General features: G+C 41.5%; 2 protein-coding genes across 5 annotated transcripts in view; one reads left to right on the forward strand and one right to left on the reverse strand.

Annotated features, from left to right (window-relative positions):
- Positions 1-12,712, forward strand: part of UMPS (uridine monophosphate synthetase) — a 57,031-nt gene that overhangs the window by 4,383 nt on the left and 39,936 nt on the right. The window contains exons 5-7 of one of the 4 annotated variants that reach the window (XR_013394415.1): positions 242-356; positions 1,748-1,987; positions 5,943-6,089. Coding sequence is in view for 1 of the 4 variants with exons in the window: in XM_028743708.2 (XP_028599541.2) it covers positions 242-356; positions 1,748-1,929 (297 nt within the window). In the remaining 3 variants the exon portion in view is untranslated. Of the gene's footprint in view, positions 1-241; positions 357-1,747; positions 5,789-5,942; positions 6,799-12,712 lie in introns of those variants that run through there. The other 3 variants (XR_013394414.1, XR_013394416.1, XM_028743708.2) reach the window with 3 other exon arrangements.
- ITGB5 (integrin subunit beta 5) overlaps positions 6,818-12,712 on the reverse strand; it is a 77,174-nt gene continuing 71,279 nt past the window's right edge. The window contains exons 13-15 of the mRNA XM_028743685.2: positions 10,077-10,193; positions 8,228-8,394; positions 6,818-7,327 (exon numbers count right to left, since the gene is read on the reverse strand). Of these exons, the coding sequence (XP_028599518.2) occupies positions 7,232-7,327; positions 8,228-8,394; positions 10,077-10,193 (380 nt within the window). The 3' untranslated portion in view covers positions 6,818-7,231. The remainder of the gene's footprint in view (positions 7,328-8,227; positions 8,395-10,076; positions 10,194-12,712) is intronic.

The following is a 12,712-nucleotide window of genomic DNA, read 5'->3' on the forward strand; positions in this document are numbered from 1 at the left end:
TTGTGATTGGCATGCTCATTTGCTGTTGAGATAATGGTATCCATTGTGGACGGAGGTAAGTGGATTGTATGATGTTCTGATCAGTACAGTCTCTTGATTCTTTATTGTGTTGTCTTGATTTTGTTAAGCCTGCAAGTCTTTGTGCTTGCATAATAGCACCTTGTTTAGTATTTGTTCCTCCATTCTAGAGCAAGAATGTAAAGCATTTTCTAACTGCTCTTGTTTATTTGTTTTCCTTTAGGTTAAAATGGCTGAGGAACACTCAGATTTTATTCTGGGATTTATTTCTGGCTCCAGAATTATTGACAAACCTGAATTTCTTCATCTGACTCCTGGTGTTCAGATGCTGGCTGGAGGTAAGAAATTCTGTGGCACTTTGATGGTACAAAATATTTATGAAAATACCAGAATAACTGAGATAATTCAGAGGTACGCTCGCAAATATTTCTGGTTTGTATGCTGGTGAGGGTGAGAATGCAGTCAAAGTCCCCAGTAGTTCCTGTTCAGATTATACCCTTCCCTGTCCTAACATTGAGATTGCCTTTAGATTTGTATGTCTGGTTCTGCATTCCCTAGCCTTGGGTGAGAGATCACATCCAAATAGTCTCAGAATTGCCCAATTCATGTACTACAGTGGGGAGAGTGGCGAAGATGATGAACAGATCTACAGAGTTGTAATGTAGGAGTAAAACATACTAACTGTTCCACACTAGAAGCAGCCAAATAAGTGCAGTATCATAAAATACAATATACTAGCTCCCTAAATGTTAATAATGCTCTGTCCAGTATTTTCTTATTTCATTCACTGAAAACTGTAACTGGATATTAAGGTTACTGGAAGTAATTTCCTACTTATCTGTGCTTGTATGCAAGTTCAGAATTTGTAACAGCAGACAAATCACATCTCTCACATTTGTTTCCATGTGTCAGTCACTTGTTCTCATGTGTCAGTCACTTGGTTCTCTCCCCTGTAGCCCCCTGAGCTACACTGTAGGGTGCTGGAGGTCCCTCCAGAGCAGATCTTAAGGGTCTGTTGGGAGAGGAATGGGAAGTCCTGCTGTATGAGTGGATCTCTGCACACATAGCCTTGGCTGCAAACCAGTCCCTGCTGTTTTGTATTGCAAGCTTGCCATGCTTTAAATTATATGCAAATATCAAGGCATATTTGCCATGGATATGCCAGTGAGGCTTTATGTTTCATATTTAATCAGTGTTAATAACCCTTTAAGAAAGCTGTTATTTTGTGCTATTTGGTTATTATTATTTGCTCTGATGTGCAGTACCTCATGTTGTTGATTATCTCATCTTGGTTAAATCCTTTTAGAGCATGTTTTTTTCCTGTGCACACTTAATAGCATTTTAATAATACAGTGGTACCTTGGTTTACGAACTTAATTTGTTCCGGAAGTCTGTTCTTAAACCGAAACCATTCTTAAACCGAGGCACGCTTTCCCCAATGAGGCCTCCTGCCGCCGGTGCCCTTCCACCGTTCAGATTCCATTGTATGACGGAGGTAGAGTTCTCAAACCAAGACACTGTTTCCATTTTTGCAGAGTTTGTAAACCAAATCGTTCTTAAACCGGACTGTTCTTAAACCGAGGTATCAGTGTATAAGGATAAATCTGTACCCAGTGTTAGCGTGGGGAACACTTTTTGGAGTTCGCCAGCATTCTTGAAACTCTTTTATGAAGCAAACTACTGGAGAGCAAGCATAACACGGCATATTTGTGATTGTGATCCATTGCAGGTGATAAGCTTGGGCAGAAGTACCTCAGTCCTCAGGAAGTGATTGGTAAAAGAGGTTCGGATATCATCATTGTCGGCCGTGGTATCTTATCTGCGCCCAGTCGCCCAGATGAAGCAGAGAGTTATAGGAAAGTAGCATGGGAAAGCTACTTGCAGAGAATTGGTGTCAGTGCACAAAAATAGCACAACTGCTGTGTTTCGTTAAGCAAGCCAAATTCTAGAAGCAGGAAGGATTGAGAAGGTAATTCTTTGTTGTTATTTTGCCTAATGAATGTTGTTGTATGTTCAAATTTTGCTATAAAGTTATTTGAGAATCAGTACAGAAATTGTAAATTTTGACTCTGAATTCAAACAGCTGCGTGTCGTCCGCTATCCCATTTTTAAAAACACTTTAAAGGGCTTTTTAAAAAAAAAAAACTCCAGTGGTTTTGCGAACCACAGAGCCATAAAGATTGTGAGAAAAGAAAAAGCTGAGCAAATCCTGATCACGTTGCTTTTGCAGTTGTTGAAAGTACTTAGTTGCTGTTCTCAGTTGTGTTAAAATGTAAGGACTGAGTGTGATAGGGCGCTAGGCCCTCTTCCACAGAGCAGTTTCTCCATCCAGCATTTGGTGCTTTAGATCATGATGTGAAATACATTTCAAAATCTTGCTCAGGTGCAGGAATTGCGTGCCTTAGGTATTAATATACTTGTGTTCTACGTGGAGATGATGCATTCCATTAATGATCTGCTACCTCAAAGCACTTTCGGGATCCTTGCTTCTCTAATAATTGCCTCACTGGTAAAATGCAGTGGTTGTCACAACAATAAAGTAAACTTCAAAAAGACTATGTTTAAATGGTATGCGAATGGGAAGGTCTTTTTGTACATTAAATACTCTGGATGATACCCAGTGGCATGGATATCCTTTTCCCCCTGAGCCCCCCCAAATCTGCCATGAAATGTCCCCAACCCTCTGGAGTAGAGGAAGGGCAAGTTCACTGTGAGCAGAAGTATGTTCCACTTGCAGACAAGACAGAGTTGGCTGTCAACATATGCTTTTGTAAATGTCAAGCTCTTCTAGTTAACATTTGCATCCTATTTGTCTTGGCTTAGAAAGAAATGTGTATCATTGTATAAAATTTAAGCCACCAGAGGGTGCTATAACCCTTTGTGTTTTTCAAAAGTGTCTTTACTTAGGGTTGCCATGCACCCGGAATTTCCCAGACATATTTGGAATACCGCATTCGTCAGCAGTGTCTGGGCAGAAATCGCCCAACTGGGAAAATCTGGACATATGGCAGCCCATGTCGACAATGCCAATTTGGCCAATTTTTCCTTAAAATAACTGCAAAATATCATTTTTTTGCAATCTTGCCAGAAAAAGCACAACTTTTCTGTCTGGATTTTCACTGTTTGAAATATGGCAACCCTACTTTACGTAGACTTGTTTATTACTGTTTGGTCTTCCACAATAACTGCCGAGAACTAAGAAACTAAACTTACCTATTGTTTAGGACTTGGCAACCATTTTTGCTGGAATATAAATGTGAAAGCAGTTGTCTGCTGTACGAAATATTTGTCATTTGTGCTGCTTTGGAACAAAATAGACAAATGCAGATGTACTGTTCTCCTAACCATCTTTAGGCTTTACTGTTCTCATGTAGGCTCAGCACTACTCTTACCATCTATTTGAGTTGCACCCCCTTTCTGCCATTGTCTGTGTATTCAGTGTAATATCTGTGTTGATATAAGACAGTTGATGGGTCTAGCCATACTTTTAACATTTCCCTAGAGCAATGGTAGGCAGAGAGCATTTTTAAATGTGCCTGCATCACTCATATGGGTTGGTGTGAGAAAATAGAGAAGAGAAAATAGATACTCCTGAAAAGCAATAGTTGGAGATGATTGAGAGGGAAGTGTCCAAGGCTTTCCCAAGTATAAATTACTGTTTAATTGAAGTAGTAGATATTTAACAGAAAAGAACTGAGTTTTCACTTCAGAAAACAAAAAAGGGGAGTTCTGTTTTGACAAAATGATAGTTGGATCTCCTTTGTTTTGTTGCACATACCTCCTTCATTTAGATCGGACTTATTGTTAGCATACATTACTATTTGTATGTGCTTGGCCTTAATTGGCATGGTTTTGGAAGCGGCCAAGGGAACAATGCTTTTCATTCAGGCACATCTCTGTAAAGAAATCTGTGTCCAGGGTTAATGTCTCCTATAATCTCTAATTTTACATTCCCTGGCTTCCTTCCATATGTTAGCAACATGAGAACTAGGTCACAATTTGTTTGTGTGTTTTTAAAAAAAACTCATAATATACCATAGACATTCCTAGCTGAGGCAGTGAATGAATTACACGGAGACGGGCGCTGGATCTGCTAACCTCTGCTAGTTTATAAAGCAACTTGAATTTCTTAATTGTATCCTTTTTGTAAAATAAGGGTGTTTTTTTATGTGGCTAGATTTGACTTTTATACATTGAAGCTGATGCAGTCTTTGGCGTTGTGGTCATCAGGTGATATTTCTTGTTAGACTGGTTGCTTGGCAAACTTCTGTGCCAAGGAAATGCAGTAGCTTAATGATGGCAAAAATATTCATTCTGCAGTTATTTACTGGCTTGCAGTACTTGTTGAAGAACCAAATCCATCAGAGATTGTTACTTCATTCAATACAAGGCACTGAGCCAACTACCCCAATAACCATGATTCTCCATAACTGGCTGTTATTGAAATGCTCATTACAGATTATTATAGGAATGACACAAACACTTGATAGCCATTTAAATTCTGTAGTTCTGTCCCATTCTCTGTTGAAGTGTTCAACGGCCATTTCATTCAGAATGTGTAAGTGGCATGAGGGGCTTTGCAGTACCTAATTGTTGTTGTCTTCAAGTTTCCACCCCACCTTTAATTTGGCTGCTTTACACTTTCATTTTGAGATGAAGCTGGAGCCAGTTTATTTTAACAGTGAAGGACAATTTCAGCCTTTTGTAACATGGCCCTTTATCACTGTAATCTGTTATATACAACCTTTCTTTGCTGTTAGCCAAACAGTGCTTTTCCACTATCTCCAGCCACTATGACATGTAAGAGACAACTTTATTTGTGTGAGTGAATTAGTTAATGTGGTTAAGATGGAAAGTTCATAAGTTCTAGTATGTCAGGTAATTGTACAACTCTTCTCATTCCTCCATCAATCCTGGCTTTGATTGATGAGTGTTCTATTTTTACATGCCATGGGCTGTTCTCTTATTGGTTATGTTGCCATTATAAAGCCTTTAGAGGCCTTGAGGGAAAGGTGGCGTATAAAAATGTTAAATAAACACAGTTTGATGCTGGGTAGCAGATAGTAATTGTGTTCATTGTAGCAAGCTTAAACAGCCTATTGGTCTATGTCTGCACCTACTGCTCCAGCAGGAAATGAAAATAACTTTGTTTTCTCCTGGCAAATGCATTTTGTGACCTGTAAGGGTGAGAATGAGAGAATCAGTGGTAGCTTGGCTAGCCTTTTATTTATTTTATGTTGCCTTCTGCACTGAGGCTGTGATACAACAGTCTCTTAAGTTACCATAAGAAATAGATATACTCTAATCCTCAAGAATATCAGTTTCTTTCTTTTTTAAAATTGGAGGTTTGTTTTACAGGCTCAACTAATGGAGATGCTTCCAGGCATTAGGCTACACAATTAGAGATAAGTTGTAGCCTTAAATTCATACTTGATGTATCTACACTGCACATGTAGGTGTTGGGAGTGATAGTTTAACTGGGAACTTTAAGAAACTGTCATTAAAGTCCTAACAAAATTCAGCTTGCAGCTGCCTGCTATATTGAAACTGGACAATGTTTGCAGTAATATTGTATGTACAAGGGAAGTGTATAGACCCTTATTTTTTATAACTGCAGAGTCACGAAATGTTTTGAGCACTGTTCTTTCCCCAGTCATTGCAAGAACTTTAAGCAGCACTTCATTAAAATCATATTTGGGTTTGTGATAATGGTCTTTGTGTGCTTAAGACCTTTCATACATGTCATATTAAACCTGAGCTGCTACTGTGATGCTATGGTCATTACTTGGTGGAGTAGGTGCAAGTGGCTACCCCATGTGCTTTGCAGTTGTCATTTTGCTACATGTCGACTGCGTGGAATAATATGAAATTTCTCCCTTCCTGGGCTGCAGTAGTCCCACCACTCACTTGATTTTGCTTTTCAGCCCATCCAATTGTTTGCCTGCTGCCACACCTCTTCATTATAGATTATTGAACAGTGAACCTAGCAACTTTGCCCCTTGGACAAGGTGACACAGCATTAAGGCTGATTTTTTCACGAAGAGGAAATGCAATGTCACTGCCAACAAACAGTAAGCTTTATAAAACAAAAGTACTTTATACACTGCCTCTCTATAACTAGGCATTTAGAAACCTGATCTTAATGCATTTAACACTGTGCTTCTTTAAAGATCTTTATTGTTCAGTGTTAAAGTAGATTAGGTTAAGTGAGCAGCCTTTAGAGGACCTCTAGTTGTCTCCTTTGCCAGCATGCAAAACTGGTGACATTGAACAGAAACAGAGATTACGTGTATTAAGTTTTGTGGTTAGTTGAATTATGCAAATATTACAGTGTCCACACTTGGGTTTATTTTATTTTCACCATGGGTCACGTAGTGAGCAAATAGGGGCTGATAAATTCAGGTTAAAAAGATTAACAACCAGATGCTAAGCATGTGTACTTGGAAGTAAAGTTCAGTGGGAATTAATCCTAAATAAGCATGCTTGGAGTCAAAACATTTCCATCTACTTAAAAGCTACTGTGACTGCTGTAACGTGGAATTTCAGATAACTGAGCAGTTTGTAAGTGTACAGGTTAACCCAAAACTGATGGGCTGAATAAGCAGTCTTCCTTGTTTATATTAATTTAAATTCTGATAAAAAGTCCTTAAATATAAGTGCAACACATCTTTCATTAAAAAAAACTTGATCATGGAAGCAAAGGAATAAGTATACTCATAGCACATATATGCAATTGCTTTTATTTTTTTAATATAAAAATTTATTCTAAAAACTGTTTAACACCTGGATTTTTTTCCCAAAAAAAACAATGCTTCCACCACCTTCTCCAATGCTAGTTTTTCTCCCCTAAAAACCAGCAGTGACACAATATCCCTATGAAATGGACCTGCATGTTTTTTTCCTACCAAGATATGGCTGAAGCTGCTATATGGCACATTGTTCAATAGGTTGGCGCTTCCAAGGCATCAAGAGCTCCAGGTCAGTGACAACACATTCTGAGCACATCAGCGGGGCTTGGGTTAGAGATCTGCAGAGCACATGGGCTGCTACCCATTTGTCCTCAATGTGCAATAGAAGCCATCTCCTGACATTCAAGTCAAAGTTTAGAATACTGTCCCACTGTAGAGGATTCAGTCTTCCTTTTTGGGAAGCGGTGAGGAAGCCAAGCAATTGTCAAGCATTCCACTCTCTCTTCCACCTTCAAGCATAGGGGTCAATCAACTGTACCATTATAGGTCCTGTTAAGCTTGTTGAATGTGAAATCTAAGCTATGGGTGGAAATAGGTTTTCGGTAAAGAGGGTTTGAAGCCTACAAAAAAGAAAAAAAGGAAGTGATACAAACAGTGTATTTACAGGGAGATTAAACTCTGGACAAGCAAACCAAATGCAAGTTCTGCTAAAATCAATGGAATCTCATTTGTTTCCCCCTCCCCTTAATGTTATTTTGCTACTCTTTCCCCATGCACTCCTAAATAGTGTTGTGTAGGCCTAGGTGATGTATCAGCGCATCACCCAGGACCAGTATGACAGCCAGACTGTGATAGAGGCGTCAACTAGCACTGTATCACTGGTGAAACCACTGTCACTCCTGAGTCCCTCTGCCACGGGTGGGGGGAGGGGCTGGCAGAGACCAGCTGGTTTGTCGCTTCAGGAGTGACTGACTAGAAGAGCCCTCCAGTGTGAAGGCAGAGGCAGCCCCAAAAAAAACTGAGCGAGCCCTGATGCCTCGCTTGCTTGGGGGGGCTGCCTCTCCCCACCTGACCAGCTCAAGGAAGCCACGCTGTCTCTCCAAGCAGGCGGGCAGCAGCCAAGTGCATGGAGCCTGAGAAGCACATTCTCAAGCTCCCTGCATCTGTCTGCCTCGTGTCTTCTTCATGGGGTGACCGACCGCCCCAAGAGCAAAGCCGTAGCCTGCCCTCCTGGGCAAAGGAAATTTGAGCTGCCAGTACATTGTGGCTCTTCAGCTGCCGCCAACACAGCTGCTGCACATGTTTGCGTCCCTCCACCCAAGCCACCTCTGCCTCCCTGCACACCATTCTGGTCTCAAGCAGCCCCCATGAATCCTTCCCTGAACAGAGTAAAGCAAGACTTTTCCCTTCCTGCTCTCTAGTCCTCAGCATACATTTGCACATTTCTTCCCACCCCTATGCACTGAGCCCTTTTCCAGCTCTTTCCTGGTCCCCCCCCCCCCCATGAAGTGAATGCTTACCATTTCATATCTTGCCCGGGAACGCTCACTTTGGAATCTGGCAAATTCTCGCCTGTCGTGAATAGTGACCAGCAGCTTCCAAATTGCCAGGAGGACAATCCCCAGGAGCACAATGCTGCCTATCACAGCCAGTAAGATCATCATGGCATCAGGGGCAGTGCTACACTCTGGCAAGGAAAATAAATGATCATCATTGATAAGGACACTATCTAAATCAAATACAGGTATTTATCAAGCCTGAAAGGTTCAGAACCAACAGCAGAATTTATGATGCAGTATTTCAGAGACAACAGTTAACTATTAACATATGATAAGCTCTGCTAATTCATTTGCAACATATATATTGTTGCAGAAGCAGAGTTTTATATATCCCCAATCCAGCAAGTGGCTACTTCTGTGCACTGGATGGGGAATTTCACATGTCTTTTTGCTTGCTGCATGTGACAGCTCCATATGTATAGCATTTTTAAGAACGGGTGGGGAACCTCAGCCTGGGCTCTTCCCAAGTTTCACCCTTTCCTCAGCCACACTCTTCCCAGGCCACATTCTATTTCACACATTCCTTGAGCATGTTTGCCTGGCTCAGAATGCGTCCTTGAACTCTGATAATGCCTCTTGCTTGTCTAGGTGGAAGCTAGAGATGGGAATGTTAGTGCGTATACAAACTGGCCTACTTTACATAGATAAAATTTACATCCGTTGCTCTGCCCCGTCCACCGCTGGCATGCAGCCCCAAAGTTGCCTAGAAAGGAATGCCATCTGAAAATGATGCCCCACCCACTTCAAGCTCACAGCTCAGCTAATTTGACAGGAGACCAAGGCCGGGGGGCACAACTGCATTCAATTCCTAAAGCTAAGGTAGGGCACAAAATTGCCTAACTTTTTGACTACAAAAAGTATTAATTTTTTAAATTTTAAATCCAATATTGGACTCTTTCCCCGAAGTCTGGAGCTGTTTAGATCAGGAGCTTTAGATTATCATGCTATACCATTGCTTATCTAGATTCTTTTTTACTTTGGTCATAGTTAGACTTAAAAATAAGGGTGGGGATTTGGGTCTAGCCAATAAGCTCCAATTGGCTCGGATGTTTCTTCTGGCAAGAATGCTTGCAACACTGAGGTAAGGACTTCATCATCCCATCACACAAGGTCCTTCTGATGTGCTCCAGATGTGCCTGGCACTGATTACTGACCATCAACCTTCATCCCCTCTCACTAGTATTCTGTGGACCACTCCCTATGTGAATCTGTTCTTCTGGCTTAACCTACAAGCAGTCTGTCCCCCATAGTGAAAATTAATCAGTAGGCAGAGCAATCGAAACCCCTCTTGTGCTCAGCTGTCTCCTCCCAGCTAAGCTGGCCTCTTGCAGGCTGCCTTCAACAGAGCAATGCAGAACTGCCCCTTTGAAATATACAGACACAAGGGAGTTCTATGGGCAGCCAGTGAAAGGTCTCAAAACACGGTATATGGGGGGCAGGGAGGTTGAGCTAGCCTAGGATCCATCAGCATCAGGCTCAATCACTGCACCATCTCCAGGCTGGTGCAGCAGTTTAAAGCCTCACTTTCAGCCCTGGCTGTTGTGCATGGCAGGGCTGTGGAAGTGGCCCCACCACACTAAAGCCCCCAAAGGGGAAAGGCTTGGTTCGCCTTAAATACCTCAAACTGCTCGTGTGTTTTCTGCACATCTGAAAAGGGAAAGAGTATTTAGGGACAACATCCAAGCTCTTGTACCCTTAGTGGTGTTAAAAGAAGCAAAATATTCTAAGGGATTCTCCAGTCAAGTTCACAACCAAACTTTTGCCTTGGTGGTATGGACAAACAGCACAAAGCATGTACAATATAACAAACCTGGTTCCTTGAGAACAGTGATGTTTGTCTTTCCACTGGTGAGTTCCGTGTAGGTGAACTTCATCACACAGTCCTTCACTGGGTAAGCACACAAGACTGAATGAGGGTCATCAGTTTCTGGAATAAAAAGTAAGACAATCCTATTTATAACACAAAGATTTAAAACCCTAGCATATTGCGGCATATGTTGAAAAGCATTTTAACCTATAACATATCCCCAGCATTAGATGCTCCCTTTGTTTTGCTGGGCATTTGTTCAGCGCATCAAAACACATGTTTGAATTACCATTATTTTGACCCCAGAAATGGAAGAATATGTTGAGATTCTAAGTCTCTTGGGTCTCTGGATTCCTTTCAATATGACGGCCTTCCTGTTGGTACATATGGAGCAAATTAGGAAACCATTCAAATGTCTAAAATTGTCGAAACCATTAACATAGTGAGTAGGTGAAAGATTGACTCGGCTGCATGCCTAAACATTTTGAAAGCTATGGATAAACACAACTCCAAGATTGCAAAGGAGATGTTGGTATGGCCCCACCCTCCTTAAAGAGGAATTTCTATGTCTCTCTGAAAGAAGGCCAAACAAAACTGAAACTTGGAAGGCTTTTTTTGGAAGAGGAAGTTTCATTTCCTTATGCCAATCTCCATGGAGGAAGTAATTGTCTGGAAATAAGCTTAATTTTGCAATCCAGTTGGGGCACAGGGAGTAGCGGGGAGATGGAGATTAAAATATTCAACACTGATAAGGTCAATGTTGTGCATTACAGAAAAACATGCTGTGATAGATAAGCTGAATAGGGTCAAGTGAAGGCATTAAACTGAATAGTTATGTGGATATAGCAGAAAGTAAAAAATAATATTCAGTAGCCTAGGCCAAAAGCCTGACAATAAAGTTTTGTTTCCACCACACAGTAAAACCCCAAGGCCCCTCAGACTTACGAGTGTCAAAGCCTGGGTGTGAAAACAAGGAAATCCCATTTACCCAGCAACTGCATGTTTATAGGTGAGGCAGGATTGTATGGGAGGATTGGCTCTTCAAATATCCATGAGCAGGTTACTTTCCATCTGCCTGTGCTCCTGCTCCCATGTTAAGAATCTGATGTCTTCCCTTTTCATCTCTCTTACTGTGTGAGCATTTGGCTGCTTGGCAGATGGCTTGTGGACCATGTCAGAAGCACAGACCTTTGCAGTAGCTTCTGTCTCAAAGATGCCTGAACCTTCATTACTCCTGATAGCAGATGGCCCACAAATCCCTACCTGTACATGTACAACTTCAGACCAAACTAAGAGCAACTGGTATACAGACATACAGACATTCAGTCAGGAGAGGAATCAAATATAACCCTGCTAAACATTTAATAAATGAATGCTCTTCAAACTAATTCTTTAAAATAGATTCACTAGTGCATCACTGGAGAAGTTCTGATGGACCTTCTAAAACGGATGGGGAAGTTCATGGAGGATGAGACACCTAACCATAATGGAGGCTATGCATTGTCTCCATGAACTATGGAGGCAATTCTGTGCCCCCATGGTCAGAGGCAGAATAATTCTGAATTGTTGGAAATTGCAGGAGGGTACTCTTGTGCTCAGATCCTACTTGCAGGTTTCCCACAGGCATCTATCTGGTTGGCCACTGTGAAAAGAGGATGCTGGACTAGATGGGCCATTGGTCTAATCCAGCAGGCTCTTATATTGTTGCTGAATTGCATCTCCCATCATCCCTAACCATCGGCCATGCTGGCTGGAGCTGATGGCAGCTGAAGACCCAACAACCTCGGGAGGACCACGGGTTCCCTATCTGCTCTAGAAGTTAAACTAGTAAACGTTAACCAACAAACACAAACTAGCATGGGGACAATCAAAGAAGGACACCTTCACCACGGTATGGTTCTCCTTTACATACACAGCACAACAGGACCATGATCTATCCCCACAAACAGCATACGAATCAATTTGGCTAACCTGACCCAACAACCTACCCCCCCCCCCCCCAAAACAAGCCACACCGCAATCAACTGAATGCAGCCAACCAAGCTTGGGACCGGACCCCTAACCTCTCGCATTATCAATAAAAATAAATACATAAACAAAGGACCTACCCATGTGATGCTGACACAAACCCCAACAGTAATAATAGGCAATAGAACAAAAGAACAGAATCTCCACTCTCTCTTTCCCCCCAAATGCAGTATGTCGATGACAAAAGTGTCTCTCACTAAATGTAAAGGAACTGTGAAAAAGACTGAATTGAAAGTGGAGACAAAGATTTTTTTGTTACAAAATGAACGGTTAAGGTACATCTGTTAACAAAAACTAATTAAAACAAACAACTTAAGTGGTATTTGAGGGAAAGCAGTGTATCCCACTGTTTCTCATGCTAGTTGTTTGGAACACTGCTAAGACCAAGTATCAAGTTCACTTTTTGAGCAATAAACCAACAATTTGTAAAGGCTCCTAGGGTCTGATCAGACATTCCATCTCATCATTTTTGAACCCAGCTACAGATTTTCAGAAGAATGCACACGAAAGGCCTATCTGGTTTAGGCTAATGAGTAAAGCCCTAATAACAAAAGGGAGATTGAGAAAACGAGGCTCCTAAATGATGCCGGCTTCAGTGCCAAGGGATTGCA

The sequence above is a fragment of the Podarcis muralis genome, chromosome 1 (genome assembly GCF_964188315.1).
Source record: "Podarcis muralis chromosome 1, rPodMur119.hap1.1, whole genome shotgun sequence".
Classification (NCBI taxonomy): Eukaryota; Metazoa; Chordata; class Lepidosauria; order Squamata; family Lacertidae; genus Podarcis; species Podarcis muralis.